Raw genomic sequence first — 22,692 nt, forward strand, 5'->3', positions numbered from 1 at the left:
AGTGCGTTGTGCCGCAGTCCAAGTTTAATCTCTTTTTCGTCCTGCATCTATCCCGCGGTCACCGTAAGCCGTAGCCACAGTAATCGCCGCCGCCACAGTGGGATAAAATTAATTCAAAATATTATTTTAATACAAATCTCATTATTATGGTTATTATCCGTTGTTTCAACAAAATATAGGTATCTACTATAGTACTGTTTTGTTTATGTAAATTATAAAATAAGTCACTTTGGCAACATTTTGTTTTGGCCTTCAATATGTTAATTATTGACTATTGTCTATTTTTTTTTCTGAAAGCCATTGGACAATTTTTTTCTTAATACATATTGTTTTTTTTTTATGTTAAATTACTTGTTAAATTTTGTGCCACGTTGAGCCATTTGCTTCTTTTTCAATTATTTAATTATTTCGAAATTGAAAATGTATTTTTCTGCTTGAGTCAATTAGCCACGTTCTTTTATTTGTTAAAAATGTTAATAAAATGTCTCCGTTATACAAAAAATATCATTTCTTCTTTTTTATAATGTTAAGGATATAATACTTAAATTATACTTCTTAATTAACGAAAATGACTAATAAAATCGTTAATATATAATATTTATGTATACTTAACTGAAAATTTGTTTGTATAATTGCATACATATATATAGGTACTATATAGAATTAACAATTAAATACTTAGATGAACATGTTCATGGTCGATGTATTAACCTGCAATACTCTTTAAATACCTACTATAGTCGGGAGAATGAAAACTGGCCGTTGGCTAATATGATATAATAAATAGTAAATACGTATTATATAATTTGTTTCAAGAAACAGTTAAAACAACGTATACATTAAACGCGGTGAATTGTAAATATAACACCGACGCCCGACTATCATAATAATAGTACCTAATAAAATATAGTAACTTTTATCCGTCATGTCAAGGATTAGATATAAAAGGATTAAGAAACTATTTGTGTAATTATACTGACATTCCAGTTTTTGGAATAATAATGTAGTTAATGTCATTCGTCTATTACCAAATGTTTTGGAAAAAACTGGAGTTTAAATATTACAATAATTATAGTCGTATGGAAAAGTGCTTCGATCAGTGGCAGCTCGTAGATACGGGCGATGAGGTGATCGGTTAGGTTATTTATTACTAATTTATAAGTTTAATATCAAATTTCAAATTTTTATTGTAGAATAATAATATTGTCAAAAATAAAAATTGTGTTTCCTATATTCAGTATTCACACTAATAAATATTATGAAAACATTATCAGATAATGTTAGTTTAAAAATAAATCATTCAACACTGTAGCTTCTGAGTATCGATAACCAATAACAATTTGCCGGAACCCGCGAGCAGCGCATGCGATGCTTGGGGGCGATGTTAAATCGCTCGTCATAACACTCATAAAGTCATAACTATGATCGGAATACAAAAACTAAGAAGGAGGAACACAATAATAATACTACCGCCGGGGCGATGATTTTAATCGCCCGATATGCATGGATTCCAAACTTGCGTGTGTTTATTATTTACTTTGTGCGGTCGTAACTCGTTAGGTTAGGTTGAAAATTTTAAATATATATGTATTAAATAGATTTAATTAAATAACTATTATTAATATTATTTGTGGTCGATACTTTCCTTAAATAAGCAATTTTATATCGCCCTCCCCTCTTTCAAAGCACACGAGCCGCCACTGGCTTCGATGTTAACGCCTCAACGGCGGTCACATTGAACAACTTTTGTAGACAAAAATTGATTTTCAAAATAAGTGTATTCAATTTTCATTATTTTACAATGTTAAACAATGTGTTAATTAATTATGAATTATAAACGACAACAAGTAATTAACAGTACAATAGCAATAATACGACGTGTATTTCGAAGTTTCGAACAGAATAAATTTCTGCACACAATAAGCGGTTCCGTACGAATGACTTCCCAATGTCTTATGCGAGCGAGCGCGTCCATCTGTTCTGAACGCCGTTCGCCCCATCTATCGGCAATCGCACACGATCGTTATACTCAGAACTACTGATACCCGCTCTCGCGTGTAACGTTTATATCACATTGCACTCTATATAAGCAGTATTCGGACCGCTATCGAATGTACTTGCTTCGGCAGTACATATACTAAAATTGGAACGATACAGAGAAGATTAGCATGGCCCCTGCGCAAGGATGACACGCAAAATCGTGAAGCGTTCCACATTTTTTTGTCGGATATTTCTATGGTTACGATTTATTTTTATTAACAATTAGCTTTTCGTATGCACCAAAACAACTCAACAATAACAACATAATAATGTACAAAATATATTAATTACAAATAAATTATACGATATTATTATGATTATATTGTGGTCATTAATTAAAGCTGTAAATGAAATACAATTTGAATGTATATATATAATGTATGTGAGATATAAGATTTTAACAAGGGAGTGATGGGTAATAAAGTAGTTGACTTATATTATTTCTTTCGATTTTCAATAGAAATATTTTCTATTAACTGTTTAAAAATGCTTGTGTTTTATGATTATTAATGTGTTGGTTTTACTGTCTTGCCGCACAGAGTAGTAAAAATTAAACAGGCGAAGTAATTAATGAGTTTTGTACGAAAAATATAAAACTAGAATTTATTTTATAAATTAATAAATCAGAGCAAAATAAAAATCAATATTATTATTTTAATTGTTATAAAATACCTTAGACAGAGTAACTGGAGTTAAATACTTAAATGTTGCTGCAATAGAACAAATAAATTCATATCCTCTTCCTCGAGAAAATCCCGTATATGTCTTTGAGAGTAGATTAGATTATACGAGAACAAGTTTAACGAAAATAATTAAAGATAAAATATGGAGTTTTTGGTCATGATGAAACCGCATTAAAAACTAAAAAAAAAAAACGTGTAATCAGTGAATTGATTGGCTATAGTTGAGATTAGAAATTAATTGTGACTAAGTAACCGAATATGTTCAGCGGTAACGTTATGATTACTGGTAGCTTTTACAAAAGCGTTGGTTTGAGAGCGTGCAGTTTTCCGAAATGGTTTTTTTGACCATTTATAAATTATGTTATTTTAAAAAATATTTTGCTATCACACGTGTTCAACAGTCCAATTTATTATTGCAGGAGCGATTTTTGCCCGGTATTTATTAGAGAAGTTTCCTTACAGATAAATCTTACATCCTAAAAAAAAAAAATGTCTATCCACAAATGGCAAATTTAACATTATTTTTCGCAAATAACAAATTTATATTCAGTGTATTTTTTCAGTCTTTCTAAGTATCGAAAACTATTGAAACTATTGAAGTTATTAATTATAATTTATAAATGTTTGGTTTCATTATGTAATAGGTCCCATTATAAACACCTACACGGCTACACAAACTTCAAAAACTACTAATTAAAAACAAAAAACGTCACGTGGGTTTTATTAGTGACGTTTATTATGTTTCGGTGAATAGGTGGCGGGAGAGGGCAGTTCATCACGTATTCTGTTTTGTATTGTATAAACTACAAATTAATCCTTTTGGGCGCGGTACTTTTGAAAATGTATTAATCATTATTAAAATAAATAATACTGAATAGCTAGTGAATAGTAATTAAAAAAATTATTAGGATTTCGATAATATAATAATAATACGATATAGGTAGGTGCAAAATAATATGTTTACGTTTCGTGCAGCTCTGTTCTGTATATAGTGGCCAGTATAGGTACCTATAAAATATTTATTACTGATAAATGATAAGTATTAATTATATTTCAAATTTTTAGCTGTAATAAATATCCGTAAATATTATTAAATTTTTGTAATAAATGGTTAAAAATATAAAATAAATTAAATTGTTCCTTCGTCTATATAGTACAACCATATCAACGAATATTATACTGCATTATCATGCAAAATAATATTATTACATCCGACGGCGGCGAGACCCGATCGCCGTCTGCTCCGGCCGAGCATCAGGCGATGCTGCTGGTTTCAGCCGAACACCATCACCCGCAGCTGCATAAGTATATCGCGAGTTTTCTGGTCTGACAACAAGGCAATATTGTTCAATGCCCAACATTGCAGTGATGATGTGTGGTGCAGGCGATGCAATTGAGACGCAATCGCCACCTTCGGTATCCATGCCGAACATTCACGTGTCATTTAGCGCAATAACCGAAGCGACTGGATTTGAATGCATTCCTGTGCAAGCTTCGGCCGAAGTTAAAACCAGATTAATAAAAACAGGCGACGTGAAAATTTCTTTGGATTCAATAGCCTTCAGCAGCGAGGATGGAATAGAGTTTAAGGTGACTCAACTTAAGCGCCGTATACGTGATGGAAACGCACCGAAAAATTTGTCCGTCGGTTATTGTTTTGTTGTGCGTAACATGGGCATACAACCCATAGTATAGTTATTGAAAATAGTATATTGTTTTTCCCAAATAAATATGTTTTTTTTATATTATTTAATTGGTTATTATATTCTATTTGATGTATTATTATTATAAATAAGGCTAACACACATTTGTAAAAATGTTGACTTTGCCTTTATAATTATAATACAAGTACTTTCGATTTTTTTGTAACCAGTGTAAAAAAATCGCAATAAGGTTAGGGTAAGGCACATTGAACATTTTCAAGCTTTTTGACAAGTTATTATACTTATAGATTTGGTACTTAAAGTAATGACATTTTACAACTTTACAATTTTTTCTTTTGATCACCTTCCCCCCGAAAAAAGGTCCGTCTGGCATCTAGATTTATTTTTATACCAGAAAAAATATCGAAGTTGAAAGTCTATAAGCATTTTTACTGTTTCAAAAGGCAATGACAACAAACAAATAAAATAAAACACTGCAGGTAATATTTGTAAGATCAATAGGTACATTCAACCTAACTAGGCTAAGAATTTTAAATGGAAATATTTTATTATAAATTATGATCGTAACCTATTTGATTTTTAAATATGGGACGTAAAATAATTTTAAATGATTTAGAATAGATATATTATGTATATATACCTATGTATAATATATACGCGTTTTATTGTATTTCTAACGGTTTTGTAGATATGTAAATACCCGAAATCGAGTTACAGTATAGTTACATCAGTCCCTAGTTATTTTGTTACCACGATGGCGACCGACACCAAGGGTGAATATAGTGATGATGATATATCGAAAATTTATTTTGTTAAAATAATATTATGCCATTTTACATTCAGTAAAATCAAAAACAACAAATACATTTTTGGACGGTTGCCCATCGATAACAATTATTATCTGATTATTTTATGACTATGAGTCAAACTTTTCTTCATTTATTTTACAAATAAAAAGCAAACAAAGAAATCGGTTGGGCGTGGTGGAAAATGATATGTGTTATCAAAAATATCCTTGCGCGCGGATTATGGACTGCGAGGAAAAAATAATATAAAATATAATAATAATAATAGTATATAAAAATATTATTAATATTATTCAGTTGATTTATATTTTATTTTTAAAATGATTAAAAATAGAAATAAGTCATTTGTTCTATAAGACATAGTTTTTTTTGTAAAATGTATTAGTACGGCTCGCTAAAAAAACGGTCGTCTATACTTTAATTATTTATGAGGAGGGCGTGAAATTTTGAAAATTTACAAGCGGGATAGAAAAGATTGAGAACCACTGCTGTATTATTATGTCATGGATAACTATAACTCCCGGACCACTTTAAAATTTTTTTGATTGGCCCACAATAAACATATAATATTCTTGACCACTGCCACTGCAGATTCCGTATATATATTAAGTACTGTAGGTTACTGACTGTTTATAGGCGTAGCCGGGATTTCGTTCTTTTTATGGAGGGAGCAGAGTATGAAAATTTGTTATATTGGACTTAGTCAACTATATAGGGTCTCTCATAAGTTTGGTATAACGATGCCGTAAATATAATATTAAGTTTCAGATGTTTATAGCAACCGTCTTACACATGGTTATTGGTTATAATACATTATCCCGGGATACGTAAACGCGTAGTACTTTCGCACAACGCCGAATAAAGTGTTTTTAATTCTTCTTAAAATTTTGGGGAGACCGTCAGCTTCCTCGCAGCCCCCACGACTTAACCGCTGTGTATAGGTAAACTTTGAGTATAATATATGGGCATTGGAGGATATTATTTAAAGTTGCCATATTATAATGCTATACAGAGATACACCATGATGTAAAATTACTGCAGCTTCGTAGGTATATAATGTGTTTTTCCCTTATTCAATGTTAATACCTATATAACCTACACGAAATATTACGCAACAAATAACATTATGCATTATATACATATTACTCAAGCATACGTATATATTTATGTGCATATAAGCTGTATAATATATATATATATAATATATATACGATGGATATTATATAAAATTAGGTTATCGAAGTATTGTTATTATGTATGTATGTCCGGGTAAAAGCTTAACATATAATACGACGTTGCACAACTATAAAAAGTGTATGAAATAAAACAATTTTCTTTTAAAGGACGTATTATTTACGAACATTTTTTTTTTTTAGATATATTTGAATATTTTTTTTATCGTTAGTTGTTAACAACACGTTATATGCATGCACTTACATAATATTTTAACATGAACAATTTTTGAATAATTTTCATCAAATATAAACGAAAACGGGTATAACATTATATACCTACATAATAAAATATTATAACAATAATAGCATTAAACAAGTGTCTGCGTTATTGTGGTCTGTGGGGGTACACCGTATAGGTATTATATAATAATATAATATTATTTAACATGATTTTAGTACACTAACACGCGTCATTATATATTATATTATTACACACAATACACGCATAAATAATTATAATATCAGGTAAATATTCGGCAGTTTTATTTATATAGAGTGATGAGATGTATATAATGCGATATTCTAGTCGAATGTTGTACAAACACCAAGCATTATTAGGAGGTACCTATACTGCATAGCAATATACATATATGTATATATTAAATGGGTATTATTGTAAATATTTACACTGTATATATATAATATCTTCTATATAAACTGGCACATATACCTATATATAATAATATGTATATTTTATTTCATCACCAAAAACGGATACGATTATTACATATTATAATAATATTATTATAGAGTTGTCTATCTCTACGGTTCTACGGCTTTACCACTACATTTACCAATATAGTATATATATATATATATATATATATATATATATATATATATAAAATATATGAGTACACCTATAGGTACACATCAAGACAATCGATTAAACTAAAATAAATTGCTCTCTATATTTTCTAACTCGTAATTTATTATATATAATTATGTATATTATGTGTCGTCGGCTTTTTCTTATTATCTTATTGTTATATGTTTCGTAACGTACAAATTGCAATTATATATCAATATTCAAAGTACGAACTCTAATATACTATCCCTACTCATAGGTGGCACATTTCAAACTTACCAGGGAGTGCAGAAATTAAATGTTCTGAAAATAGAATACAGAATAGAAATGCAAATCGAAAAACTGGCATCGATAAAATAAAATTACATTGGACCGACCTTAGGTAATGTGCCACTTCTCACCCTGTTTTATGGCATTTGGAGGGTAAGAAATCAAAACTATTATATTGTTTTGTCCCCTCGAAAACCAGGGAAGTATTCCAGTGTCACGATTCAAATGCTGCCTATACGATCATCCTACCCTAATATAATATGTAGTTAATAATATAATATATATAATATACAGGTATATGTATTGGGGTTATTCGTCACAGCCAAATTCATCTGAATACAACAATAATTTATAATATTTTATGTTATGGTATGTTATATGTATGTGGTATGTATATGTGGGTATATATTATATTGTGCGGACCGACGCGCAAATCTACTTTGTCAGGTTCACAGCGCTCAGCACCAGCTCCCGACGTTGGTGCTGGTCGGCTGAGTCGGCGCCGGGCGTGGAAGACGTGTTGTTCAGCTCCTCGAACGATTTAACCATCATTTTGGTGGCCACGTTCAACGAGTCCTCGAATGTCAACGTTGACTTAAGGTTGGAAAGATTTTTGTTCGAGCTCACCTCGTCCTTCGTGTACAGATGGTCGTCCTGTTCGATCAGATGTTCCATGCTGCTGTCCAAACTGGCTTCCGGAGTGGCCTTGGGCATCCTTTTCGCCTGCAACAGTACAATGTAATCAATAATTGTGCATTATTGTGCAATAATGGGCTACAGAGATTGTGTATTGAAAGTTGACACCGTCGGAATAATATTATAATGTATTATACCTACTGCAGGTGTAATATATTATAAAAATGATTTTTTCTCAAACCAAAACAATTATTCTCACGAGGTGTGATGCGCACAGCTAAATGGACGTCCCCCTTAAAAAAAAATCATCATTATATACAAATATCGAATTGACCATTATTTTTCCAACGTCACAGTTGTTTTTATGTTCTACGATTTTTAACTAAATATTAATTGGCTTAACTGTAATAATTATTCATTATTGTATGATACAATTTTGCGACCCGTCATTTAGTATTTTACTAATATCTATATGCTATATCTATAAACTAAGATTTAAAATTTAAAATAGTGGGAAATAATTATTTTATTAATAAATTGCAATTTTATACTGCTATACAGTATACATGATGTTAAAGTACTAATATTATTAAAAAAAGATAAATCTAAATTCATAATTTGTTTTTAACTTTAATGTTTTATTACATTAATTATTTATTTTGTAAGTGTAACTATAAGTAAGTGTAATTATTGTTGTACGATAGGTCTTGGGTTAATTGTGGGTGGGTGAATAGGACTTCGGAACTTCGATATGAGTTTAAGACGTTTAAGTATATTATTTAAAATTTAATATGCTCATAATATTATCATATTAACTATGGGCTATGGACGAGAAAAAATATATAATACGTCATATTTTATGATTTTACTATATTAAGCTATAATTTTTAAAAAAATCAAATATAACAGTGATTTTAATATAATATTTTAAATTAAAATACGGATACCAGAAACTAATAATATTATTATTTCATTCATTTTTAAATTTAATTTGCTTGTAACAAAAAAATGATACACAAATATCTGGGACATTTTACCTTCCGTTTTGATATTAAAAGCGTCATAGTTATTTTTTTTATCCGAGTAGATATTTTATTTAATTAATTGAGGTATCATTTCAGTAATATGATGCCAATGAGCTTAACATAATACATAGCAAACATAATACTATAGTTTAAAATAATAATAAAATAAAATAATTTATTTTCCCAACTTTTTATGCGCTCACGTCGGTTCCGGATATATAGCTTGCTCCAACTATTGCAGACACTATACACGTTATGAATCATAACTTATAATGATTATATTCAGAACGAGCTACACGATGTTCGAATAACATTGCGTCTTATATATTCCTTATATACACGGCGTACGGCGGCTTTACATTTATTAATGTACTCGGTTCGGCACTTCGGCAGTACGTATACTAATATTGTAACGATACAGAGAAGATTAGCTGGCTCAGGAGCAGGTATGACAAGTAAAATCGTGATGCGTTTCATATTTATTTGTTGGAAATTCCTCTGGTACAAATTTTATTAACTGTAATACAATCTATTGAATTATCAATGTTGAATAATGTTATTACTTATTAATATTAAAATATTTATCGTTAAATTTTTAAAATTAATTTTTTGGCAAATATTAATTAATAACTGCAGCAGTTTGTCGCGGGAGTGTAATGATGGGGGAGGTGTCAGACAGATAAATCGTACCCACACCCAAAACCCATTTCTACTAACTAATGCTAAATTCAACATTATCTTTTTAGTTTATGATTTAGCACTGTTTTTTTGTTGGTTTTCTAAAGTTTTTAGGAAAAGTACTGAGAATTTTACTGACTATTGACACAAAAATTAAGCACAACTTTTCTCTAGATTGGAATGACAATGGATCATGCGGAATATGTATTTTGAATAACAAGAATATAATTAAAATTATTTAATTTTATAAGTATTATTTACGCATTAATTGTAGTAACGAATTATGTCAACACAGCAACTTATAACATCATCAATTATTGATAAAAAAGACGTCTTGCGACAGTTTGAAATAGAGATTCGCAGCCAAAATACAAATATAAGTATTGGTTTTAGACTGTTCTTTTTTTTGTGTGTAACCACGTTTCGGAGCTGAAGATTCTCAGTTCTTTTCTTAATATAAATAAGAACAGCTAATGAAAAACAGCAGAAAAACGGGAATGTGTTTGAAACATCAGTTTTTGTGCATAATCTAAATTTTCAACAAATGCTTAAATCAGTATTTTCTACACAATATTTTGAATCTTATTTTTCTATCAAAGTATATAGTGTACAGTGTACCTATATCCGATCTGTAAGAATAATCTAAATAGTCAATAAAAGATAGAAAAAACAAGTTCAACATGATTTCCCGATAGAGGTAATTGCTGTGGTGATTAGTATTTTTATATTCGGTGGAAGATAATTGTTGACTAAAGTAGTCGCCGAAGAAAAAAAGGCTTATTGATAGCACCACTAGTTTATACGGTATATATAAGGTGTAACAAGACCATTTAATAAACTTTCATTACAAATGTTACTATATTTGTTAAATAGTCCTGTTACACTCCGTATAATGAGTAATGACTAATGACGAATCAAATAAAACTTTTGAAGAACCGTTATCTGTATAAATTAGACTGAATACTGGTAACGGTACCGTTAAAAATTTTATGTACTAGACATTTTATGGCCCGGGTATAACATTTATAAAATATTCTGTGTACTTATATAATAACTCACGTTTAGTACACACTACACACCCAATTCTTTCCGTCATAAAATTGTTAGACTTATAGTTTTATATAAGACATGTACAAATAATAAATTAAAATTTATACTGTACGAAATAATGATTTATTTTTATCTATGGAATATAATGGCTTATTAGCGCATTTTAATATCGAAAAACCCGTCGTTGCTGTATGCAGAAGAAAATACGATGATTTCTTCCGGTACAAAAACCGCACCCTGTAGTTATATATTGTAGGGTATGTCTTAAGAATTAAATATGCGCTCGTTAGTATAGGTACCTCTATACACATTATATTATTAAAAAAAATGACCCTATGACGTGGAATTAAAAACAGTGTAATTTATGTGATTTATTTGACTGGTGTTGACTTCGCACGAAGTATATACCACTGAATCTATAGTGTGAGGTTCCGGTGGACGACGTTTAGGATTTGGTTTATTCCTTTTAATATGTGAACATTAAAAATGCATCGTAATTATTAACTACACTGCAGCAACTATAATAGCAAGTATAATAAAAGTTAATGAATATAACATAAATAAGTAGGACAGTCTTTGACGAGTAGATGAAAACAATTTTTCGTTCCGTGCTACTTTCCCCTGAAGTTTTGTAAAAACTGCTAACGAGATGACGGCTTTAAACTTTTAACCTATTTATGAGTATTAATAATTGTTACTATATTATCACGCTGCCGGCCACGTATGATAGAAAAACGTAGCAATACTAAAATAAATATACAGGTAAATTATAATTTAATTATTTTTCCGGCTTTACCGCGTCTATCTTCACTATCAAAACTATTTCGTCCCGTTTCGTTCTATTATAAGTTATATTTTGCGAATCTGTTCCAACTTCTTAGGCTACCGCATTCCATAACTCATTTACGTTGTATATATCTATCTTTTTCATGGCCATCCTCTTCGTCTTCTCCCGTCCCCGTCCACGTCCAAGTCAATAATATATTTTATTAGGCATCTGTCTGGTCGTCACGCATGTCTGACCCGTTGCATTCTTATGCCTTTAATACATTGTACAACATTTTTTTTTGTACAAATTTTCCAGCTGTGCATTCGTTTTTAATTTTCATTGTTGTGTTTTGATATTAAATACTGGACAATGCATTTTTCTCGGTGTAATGATCTTGATGTGAATATCATTACATTAATTTCTCTTCGTCACCTATGTGATTGTGGACGTGGACCATATGACACATGCATAACTATATTAGTATTGGTCTTATGTAGCTTACTGTAGAGTTGTAGCACTTTTCAAATGCTATGTTAAAAATGTATGGGCGACATGATATTCCCTTGTCGTAGTCTACTTTTGACTCCATTCGTAAGTTTTACTTACTACTTAGGTACGTCTATACTCTATACGTCACATACTGTTGCATAGTTGTATCATTTTGATAATTTTCATAGGAATGTCAAATGCTCTGAGATCTTCACGCAGTCTGTTTCCCTGTTCACGCTATTATAAGCCTATTTATAATCCACAAACACCATTTGCAGGTCCATTGCGTTTTCATAGTGTTTTTCCATTTATTGTCTGACTACAAAAATATGGCTTGCATTTGATTACGTCAGATGAGTTTTCGTCTCAAAATATAATATGTTAAATCAATAATTCTTTACTGGACATATGTAAATAATATTATTTTATTCTTAAACTTATAAAATGCATATACATGAAAACGTACTAGATAAGCATATATATTTTAATAATAATCTAATGGTCTTGTCGATTACGGTTAGAATTCCAAACCGTCGCTGCGAGACTTGCATATTTCATTGTACTTCTATATAGGATCATGCGTTTTAGACTTTTGTGTATTATTTCATACGTCTCGTACAGCTTATAATTTACGTGTATTACAGTCGATTGTCTGGTACGTTCTACGGCGCAAATTTTAATTTATCGACGACAAACATATTATTATAATACATACGAACATACGATATTATTATATCTATAAAGGTCTGCGATTTTTGTTCCGACCAGACATTATTTTGTTTTGTTCGGAGAAAATAATTGCACCCGATGGCTGGTATTTTTTGTGTACAAAATATATTTTTGTTTTTAAAATCGTCTAAACACCTATACTTGTTATATACTTGTACGCCAACACAAGATCGATCGTATTACGGTTTCGGTTGAACGAACAATACAAATAATAATGAACGTTTCTCTTTCGCGTAGACGTTTTTAAATAGAAGGATGTATATATAGGTATATAAAAAAAACGATGCCGTTCTTTTCGCGTCTAATATACACTTCCGCACTGAGTAAATCTCTTATTGACGTTTTAGATTTGATGAAAGTCTAACGCGGACGCGGAAATTTCAGTAAATTAGTTTTTGCATGCTTCCTCCGATATAAACGTGTTGAAGTAAATATAAATTTGAAAAGACACAATTAATACAGTTTCCCTTTGTATTGTGTTATATACCATGTATATACAAACAGTGACTGCGACGTGACGCACAGTAAAACATTTTAATTGCGAGGTGGGGAGGGATTTTTAATTTATTTATGGATTATACAATATATAATAATGTAACCATAGGACTCGGCGCCGGATAGGCAATAAGGTATCGGTGGCGGCGTACCGAGTCTAAAGATTTCCAACGTTTTATTACGGCTACACGCAGCTATACTGTACGGCGGCGATTAGGTATTATTAATTCCATCATACAATGATATTATTTTCTACCATAATGTTTGTTCCGATTTAACGCGTTATCGTAAAAAATTAAATTACGACCAAACGCTCTCATAACCAGCGCCCACAATTCGAGCGGTTCGCAGAGAGTTTCTCGGCTGCTGCTCGCCGATCTACTCCGCACCCCCACTCCCCCCGCCGGGGCTGAAATTTTAACGCGTTGTTTATTTTAATGTTCGTTTTGTTATGCAAATCCGATTTGTGTATTTGTGTTGACTTTGATTTGAATTTCATTTTTTCTCAACGTTTCAGGTGATGCATTTTAAGGCGTTAAAACGAAAATAAAAGCACACGGTACGATATAAAACGGTTTATTTCTCGGTGTGAAATCCAAATGATGGGATGTTGCGCAACGCCCACGTTACCCTCCTCTTAAGCGCGTGAGTTCATCCCCCTCGCGCCGTGCAACGGTACACGTTCGCTGCACAAAATAATATAATATATATATTTTAATAAAAATAATAAAACGGCACACTACACTTACTTGTTGGTAGACGATTTGCGGTTGCTGGTCGGCGGCCATGGACACGCGTTTCAGCGCCGGTTTCAGGACCGTCATCGGTACGGCCTCGACCGCCACACCGGTGAGTGGTTCCCCGGCGGCGGCTGCTGCGCTGGCGTTGCCGGTCAGCGGATGGTTCCGGAACGGCATGTACTTGTAGAACTCGGCCATCTTGTCGGAAGCACCGCCGCCGCCCTTGTGACGGCGGCGCTTGAAGCAGAACGTCGGCGGACAGAAGCACAACATGATGCGGACGGCGCAACAGCACACGCCGATGGCGATCATGCCGGGCCCGATGAACCGGAGCTGGACCGTCTTGAAGCCCTTCTCGCCGGTGCCCACGAACGCGATGATCAGGCCCAGCGCCACCGAGCACAGTCCCACGTACAGCAGCGTGTTGGCCGCCGCGCCCTGCTGCAGCTCGTACAGTCGCCGGTCCGCGCCGTCACCGCCGCCGAAAGACAGGGCGTCGTGGATCTGTTTTGCGGACGCGGGCACACACACGACAAGCGCGGATTATGTGGTTGTTCAAATATAATATATCGTATTTTTATTCACTATTATTAATTATTATTGTGTCGTTATTACGGCCTTTGTGACTAAACAAAATAATATAGATTTATATTTATATAATAGTTTCCGATTACCCCTAATAATAAGCAAAGGTCATTGTGGTGGGAAAAATTTCACAAAAATATATTTAAGTTCTTTTGGGTGGTATTAGTTTTCATTAAAATATTAACTGTTATAAGTGATCGACTACTGTACCCTTAAACAGTTTCATAGAAACACTTGAATCGAGATCCAAAACTTTCAACAGAACATTATTAGATACATATTGTGTTTTCCTACAAATATGTTCAAAAGTTTTTTAATTAACAATAATGTACTTATATTGACTTATAAGGTACGTCGTGTAATAAATTATACATAATATATATATATATATATATATGTGTTTATAAAAGCCGGGCAGCTGCAGGAGATATTAGCGGTAATAGTACTTCTGTTATTAATTTTGTAGATATCAAGTTTAAGGAAAATTCTAAACGGAGTTAAGTTGATTGCAGTTTTAATGGGAAATTTTAAAAATGTAGACTTTAATATTCTTAGTAAAAATAAAATGCGATCACATAATTGCTTTAAAAATTATTTTTTTCTACTCAATACTTTATAGTTATTTTATTATATAATATTATTAAATTAAAATTTCAAGTCTCTACGGTCGTTAATTTTAAAAAATAACTAACATAATCGATTTTGTAAAAAACGCGCAGTTTTAATATAATAGTCATAATTTTTTTCTTAATTTTGAGTTGCTTTTTTCTAACGCTCAAATTATTGTGCAGTAAATTAAAAAAAACTATTTGTTTAAAAAAGACAGTGTGATTTTGTATTTAAAAGATGTATAGGCTACTGCGGTGATAAAAGTTCTAGCGGTTTTGCAAAATAAATCCCAAAAATGTTATGTCGAATACGACCATGAACTTCTCTTAAGATGAATTCAATAGACGAGTTGCCAAAACTTTTGAATTCGAAATGCATATAATCGGAGATAAATTGCAGGCAAACGTGCGAGGACGACTACTTAAAATAGCATATTTATATACATATTATATACTGTGCAATACCTTAATATGTGTAGGTACGCAGTATTATGTGTCTTGGGGGAATACCTTCGGGATTTAATACGTACAAAGAATAAACACGTATGTAAATAATTTATAATATATATCTGCAAGTAGTATATAATAGTAGTATAATAATGTATGAAATCTTATACGAAATCGCTACAATTTTTTTTAATTTCTTTTATTACTTCTGATACAGTGTATGTATATACGTTATATTTATAATAAATACACATATGTACTTACAGGAAAATGATGTGATATTGTGTTAAAAAAAAAACACAAAGTGAACAACATATTTTACCACGTATGGCTGTATTTTATAATGCTTATACGTTTGACATTATGCACCCGAATAACGCTCATATATAATATTATATTATATATTATGTAGGTTATATTTAGCTATATAATGTGCCGGAACAAATTTTTATTTTATTGTATTCTCACATCACGCGTGATCACTATCGGTAAGATGATACTTGGATTACAAGGGGAGCTATTTGGGGGATTTCAAGGTATATTTTATTTGGGCTTTGACACCCCTATTATTTTCTGTATCTTATTTGCCTGCCATAGAATGTATAAGCGCGCCGGTGGCCGATGCATAAGAGTTAAAATGTATTGTAAAAACTCTTTAATACGTATATGATGTAATAATGTGTATCGAGGCAATGCATAGTCTAGAACCAGCACTACAATATGATGGTCTTATGAACACAATTGTTCCCCTTTAAAAATACACGTAGTCCCAAATACGACCGAATACTGGTACTGATAACTCGAAATGTTTTCCACGTGCAGTGCTTTCATTTGGGAAAAGTGGGCAGTGCGTGTGATGATGACGGATCATGTACTACCACCATCATTGCCTTTGATGTTTATATATTATTTAATATAGTGTAGACTTTTTTTTTAACCTAAAGGTACTAATAACTACTAAGAAGTTGAGTTCGGTTTTTGTAGATATTTGATTTTTTCCCCCTATCGATTTGATACAAAGCTAAAATGGATGGTATGTTGGAGCAAAATTCAATTTATATTACGCGTAGAATAAAATGCACGACACAAGTGACTTTTTAAAGTCGATTTTAAGAGTTTTCAGTTTTATAGAGTTTTATACAAAATCCTATCTCCGTTGAATGTTGATAATTTATAATTAAAATAAAAGCAAAAACAGAATTTAATTTTACGTAATTTTTAAATGAACGTATTACTTTATTTTTAAGCAATTTAAATTATAAAAATATAAGTTATTTACGGTTATAAATTTAAAACTCTTTTACCACTGAGTACCGAATATTGTCATTTGCATCTAGAATGGTGGTGTCTATGAATATAATATGATTTATGAGTAATATGTATATTTTGAGTCACATAACGGGTTAGAAAAAAAAGGTGTAATATTGACTAAAATATTTGTAAACAAGTGGTATGCGGTGCGCAAGTTCCGTTTTTCTATACCTATTTTTTAATATATAAAATGTCCATATACTCATGTATATTAGAATATAAATATAGTACGATAATGCACCGCACAATTGAAATATTCAACAACGCCGTTGAGTTGTTCGTATGGGTTTTTATTAAATATTTGATCGCATTTTAATGTCATATCCGAAGATACGACGATTTGACGATTAGATAATTTTTAATGAAATTTTTTCAACAGCAATAGTGCTGCAATAAGCCCGATAGAAAAAGCCCTTTGAGTATTTAATTAAAATTACACCTCTATGGCGAACATCAGATTGTGTAATGTATAATAGAGGTACACCTATAAATATATATATAAAATACGTTATAACTTATAGTATATTGTCCACGTGTTTCGCATAAACACATTACATACAGTACACACACGTATAATATTATCCTATAATACGTTTTAATTTTTCAATTTATATAGTTTAGTGTAGCAAAGTAAAAAAGTTCGAAAAAATATTGATATAACGTGCAAAAACTTATGGAACTATATACTAAGTATACGTTTAATAATTAAAATAATATTACGTGTTTTCGTCTTACACTTTATTTGGTCAAAGTTTTCTGTATAAACGGTTTTGAAATTATGTAATGCTATGAATTATATAACCGTTCCAAGTTTTTAATTTATTAATAATAACTTGTGTTACAGACTTATATAAGTAAATATAATACTACGTAGGTTATAAATTATAATTAGTATAATAAATAGAAACAAAATGATTTTTTTCAATAGAGTATTATATAATAACGCGATATTACACAAGTTGAACATTATTATTCGAGTTTTCAATTATTGTTTTGATTATCTACACGTTAATTTGTAATTTATGAATATCATTTAAAGGGATGGGAAAAAAACACAAAAGTTCCCTAAGTAAACAGTTTATTTTAAAACTGATGCATATTTCATTAGCTAGAAGACATGTATAGGTATAGCATATAATTATACTATATTTATATAATATGGCACATACACAACTACGCTGTATATACCGTTATATACTTACCTATAGAAACGTATTATAACAACAATATATTATTACGAAGTTCTCGGTATGTCATTAACCGACTTTACACATACTAACATAAATATTATACCGTTTTTCTTTCCATAATTTGATATGTTAAATGTTAATGATCGTTATTTTATAGCTTAGTTACCGCTACTAAAATAGGCATATAAATGAGTAGATACAAAATGATATTGAATTTTTATTTATAACGAAACGGAGACGAATTTTAATTGTTATATTGTATAGTTCAATAATTTTATTATTAAATAAATACTAATATTTGTTATCTTGTATAAGTCTATTAGATTTATTGGCTCTTCTGATAAAAAAAAAATAAATAAATATCACATCTCTATAGATTTGTATACTCAAATAATCAAATTCGAGAAGAACAGGATACCAAACAAATCCAATTTTATTTTACTAATTATTTTACCAAATGTTATTTTTGAAAATAGAAATACGCATTACGTATCATACTCTTTAGATTGTAATTAAATGATTAATATATTATATATGTAATTCAATGCAATTATATCATCACCCCCGACGAAAAGGTTATGAAAATATATTATACTTTGAAATTAACTTCATCATAAATATTCATTATTGTAAGAGTCAAAACTCTTGGAAGGCCGATGGAGTAAATAAAAAAAAAGAAGGTTCATACGAAATGCAGTAACACATCAATGTGCGTCTCTTTATTCTACTTTAACAAGACATGTTAGCAGTGCGGCGGAGAACTAACTGACTACGACACTACGACAGTAAAAGATATTATAAAATAATAATTGACAAATAATATTTATAGAATATTACGTCGGGTCACCCCGCGCACACACGCCGTACATACAATATAATATATATATATAAAAGTGGATGTGGGATCGCTCGGTCGTCGGTGCGATAAGCCCGCGACGATTACCAAATACTAAAATAGCGTCCCACAGCCATACATAGCAAATAATAAAATAAAATAATATAAAAGTAAAGTATATCATACAGTTCGGCCAATTCTGACACTTGTTCGTCTCGAACATGTTTACATAATAATTAAAAAAAATGATACAACCAAAACAATATTAATGTATAATACACATAAAATATAGTATTATAATACTAAAAAAAAAGAAAACATAATACAAATAATTAATTGAATTTATTTAACCCACTTTTTCATACGATCCGGTCCTACGATACCTTCATATGGACGTTGTGTGACCTGATACCCTTCAATGTCGCTCACCACGTATCTATCTCGATCTAGAACTTTCTTTATGACATACGGCCCTCGAAACTTTGGAATCAATTTTTTATTACGCCCCACTGTCACGTCCGTATTAGTGATCATTACGTAGTCGTTTTCTTTATACCTAGTCGCTTCCTTATGTTTCGCATCATATTGTATTTTATTCGCTTCCTGGGTCTTAATAATACGATTTGCGGCCTCTAATCTCATGCTCTCAAAATCAACCCTGTTCTCAGTTACCGCGTCTTCCAATGTTCTACGTACCTCGTCGTTGACTTCACCTACTTGATTAATTCCGAATAATAACACGCTTGGACTTTTCCCCGTGGACCTGTGTATTGTATTATTAATAGCAAATTCAGCCTTATATAACACTCGATCCCATTTATTTACGGCATCCGCTAGTTTAGCGAGCATAGGCACAATAGACTTGTTTACGATTTCGACCTGTCCGTTTGCCCTAGGTGTACCTGACGCTATTAATAAATCGTCTAGATATACCATTAGTTCCCCCCGGCCAATTAATTCACGGAAAATGAATTGAATAAATCGATTAAACACTCGTGGGGAATTTGTTAAGCCAAATGGCATCCTTAAATACTCGTACTGTCCTAAAGGTGTAACAAAAGACGTATACTGTACGGACTTTTCATTCATACGGACATGGTGGAAACCGTTTTTTAAATCAATAGACGTGAATATTTTTTTATTTTTTAGTCTGTCCAACTGATCGTCAATCAGCGGAGTCGGGAAATTGTCTTTAATCGTGATTTTGTTTAACTCCCTATAATCTACACATAATCGATAATCTCCAGATTTTTTCCGAACTAACACAATAGGACTGCTATACGGACTGTTGCTCTCTCTTATAATACCTTCGGCCAATAATTCGTCAATGATAACACGTAGATCACGTTGTTCGCTATACGAAAGACGTCGGGGACGAAATGAAATAGGCTGCTCATGCTTAAGAATTATTTTCATATCAAAGTCTAAATTATTGTCCTCGTCCCGTGTGTTCTTATTCGAAATATAATCAACACTATATAACTCATTAAATGCGTTCCTCAATTCTAAACTTAATACTGGGTTTACGTTCAATTTATTATCATTATTTTTAATCGCACAATCGTCGTAATCAATACACAATATTTCTTTAAAATTAATATCGGTTGCGTCCGAATTTCCCGTATTTAATTGTGCTATGTCTACAATATTATTTTTAAATTCAATTTTGTATCCCGGTTTATTTAAAAAGTCCCTTCCCAGAATAGCATTCGCATTCATAGTACAATTAGACACTACATAAAATTTTAAATACATTTCAACATCATTATTAATTATTACATTCGTATCAAATATACCGCATACATTTAACTTCGCGCCGTTAATACCATAAAAGTTATTTTTACTCACCATTTGCGTAGTATATAATTTACTTGGAACCAACTCACTCTTGATCAAACTGATCGGGCTTCCCGTGTCGACTACAGCGTTGACGGAAATGCAGCAAAACTCGGACTCCTCCACCGGAACGTTGAATTGGCATTGTACCTCGTACGGTGCTGAATACTCGTCGAGCGGATCCTGGTGGTCTCGTGCGACGTCGATACTCATCAAACTGGCCGATTTTTCTTTCTTCCCCTCGTCATTCCTACGCTTGAGTGCTGGGCACGAACCTCGTTGATGCGTCGTCGACCCGCATTCGTAACATGCTCCCTTTTCACGTCTAGGTTTTGGGCACTGCGGTGATAAATGCAATTTTGAGCCGCAATTATAACATAAACGCGACGATTCGTCCTTTCGTTCTACGGTCATTTTCGTATCTTCTTGTTTAATAGACACGACATTGTTTGGACCATGCAGTGTAGTCGATTTTTGTGACACACTTTCTTTAACGCTTGGTATTTGCCGAACACGTGTAGAACGGGATATATCGAGCCGTTCGTACTCGACTATATCGCTTAATAAATCATCTTCATCCACATGATTACGTCCGAGCAAATACACACTTAAGTCTTTCGAATATAACCCTTCCAGTATCTGAATTTTACTTTCATAAAACGACATACCGACTTGACGACATAAAAATACTTTTTCGTGGTAGTACTCACGTATATTTTCGTTTCGTAACTGAACGCGCCGCGACATTTCCTTCCAACGGTCGCCAATCATAACCACACCAATAAAAGTTTTATGAAATTGTCTCTCAAAATCTGACCAATGTTCTATTTCTCGAGATGCAAACCAGTGTCGAGCCGCGCCTTCTAAATTGGCTCGCACAGATTGAAGTTTGAAATTATCTGGCCAACGGTGCAAATTTGCAACACCGTTTACCGTCCGTAACCAATCGAGAGCTTGTGAACCCGTACACAATCCATTGAATACCGGTATCGACTTGTTCAGATCTGGTGCGATAGTTATGTCGTTCGATGGTTTATTACTGTTTTGTTGTCCTTTCAATAGTTCCATAAGCATACTGTTTTGTTTTACGAGTGTATCGATTAAAGTGTTCGTATCTACTGAACACGTGGGAGGGTTTGACGTACATCCATTCTCTTCATTCATATTGTCAGTTTCATTCGATTTATTATTTTCTTCCAATAAATTTACTTCCGGTACATTCATTTCGTTCGATTCCTCCAATTCATTAACATTCAAATCATTACATTCTGTGGTAGTCGCACAATGTTTACTCGCATTCCGTGTTAACATTGGCATTTCGTGAATCCCACTTCTGAAAACTGTAAGAGTCAAAACTCTTGGAAGGCCGATGGAGTAAATAAAAAAAAAGAAGGTTCATACGAAATGCAGTAACACATCAATGTGCGTCTCTTTATTCTACTTTAACAAGACATGTTAGCAGTGCGGCGGAGAACTAACTGACTACGACACTACGACAGTAAAAGATATTATAAAATAATAATTGACAAATAATATTTATAGAATATTACGTCGGGTCACCCCGCGCACACACGCCGTACATACAATATAATATATATATATAAAAGTGGATGTGGGATCGCTCGGTCGTCGGTGCGATAAGCCCGCGACGATTACCAAATACTAAAATAGCGTCCCACAGCCATACATAGCAAATAATAAAATAAAATAATATAAAAGTAAAGTATATCATACATTATAATAATATATCATAATACAATATT

General features: G+C 32.0%; 1 protein-coding gene and 2 non-coding genes across 6 annotated transcripts in view; 2 read left to right on the plus strand and 1 right to left on the minus strand.

Moving 5' to 3' along the window:
- Positions 1 to 2,113: 2,113 nt before the first annotated feature.
- Positions 2,114 to 2,220, plus strand: LOC132923557 (U6 spliceosomal RNA). The gene has a single exon (XR_009661212.1). It is a non-coding gene; the product is annotated as a U6 spliceosomal RNA (small nuclear RNA).
- A 4,303-nt stretch (positions 2,221 to 6,523) lies between these two features.
- Positions 6,524 to 22,692, minus strand: part of LOC132920067 (uncharacterized) — a 62,896-nt gene continuing 46,727 nt past the window's right edge. For all 4 annotated transcript variants that reach the window (XM_060982117.1, XM_060982119.1, XM_060982120.1 and 1 more), the window contains exons 4-5: positions 14,127 to 14,621; positions 6,524 to 8,229 (exon numbers count right to left, since the gene is read on the minus strand). In XM_060982117.1, coding sequence (XP_060838100.1) covers positions 7,942 to 8,229; positions 14,127 to 14,621 — 783 coding nt within the window. In that variant the 3' untranslated portion in view covers positions 6,524 to 7,941. The remainder of the gene's footprint in view (positions 8,230 to 14,126; positions 14,622 to 22,692) is intronic.
- On the plus strand, positions 9,549 to 9,650 carry LOC132923561 (U6 spliceosomal RNA). Its single transcript, XR_009661215.1, has one exon. It is a non-coding gene; the product is annotated as a U6 spliceosomal RNA (small nuclear RNA).

Source organism: Rhopalosiphum padi, chromosome 2 (genome assembly GCF_020882245.1).
Source record: "Rhopalosiphum padi isolate XX-2018 chromosome 2, ASM2088224v1, whole genome shotgun sequence".
Taxonomy (NCBI): Eukaryota; Metazoa; Arthropoda; class Insecta; order Hemiptera; family Aphididae; genus Rhopalosiphum; species Rhopalosiphum padi.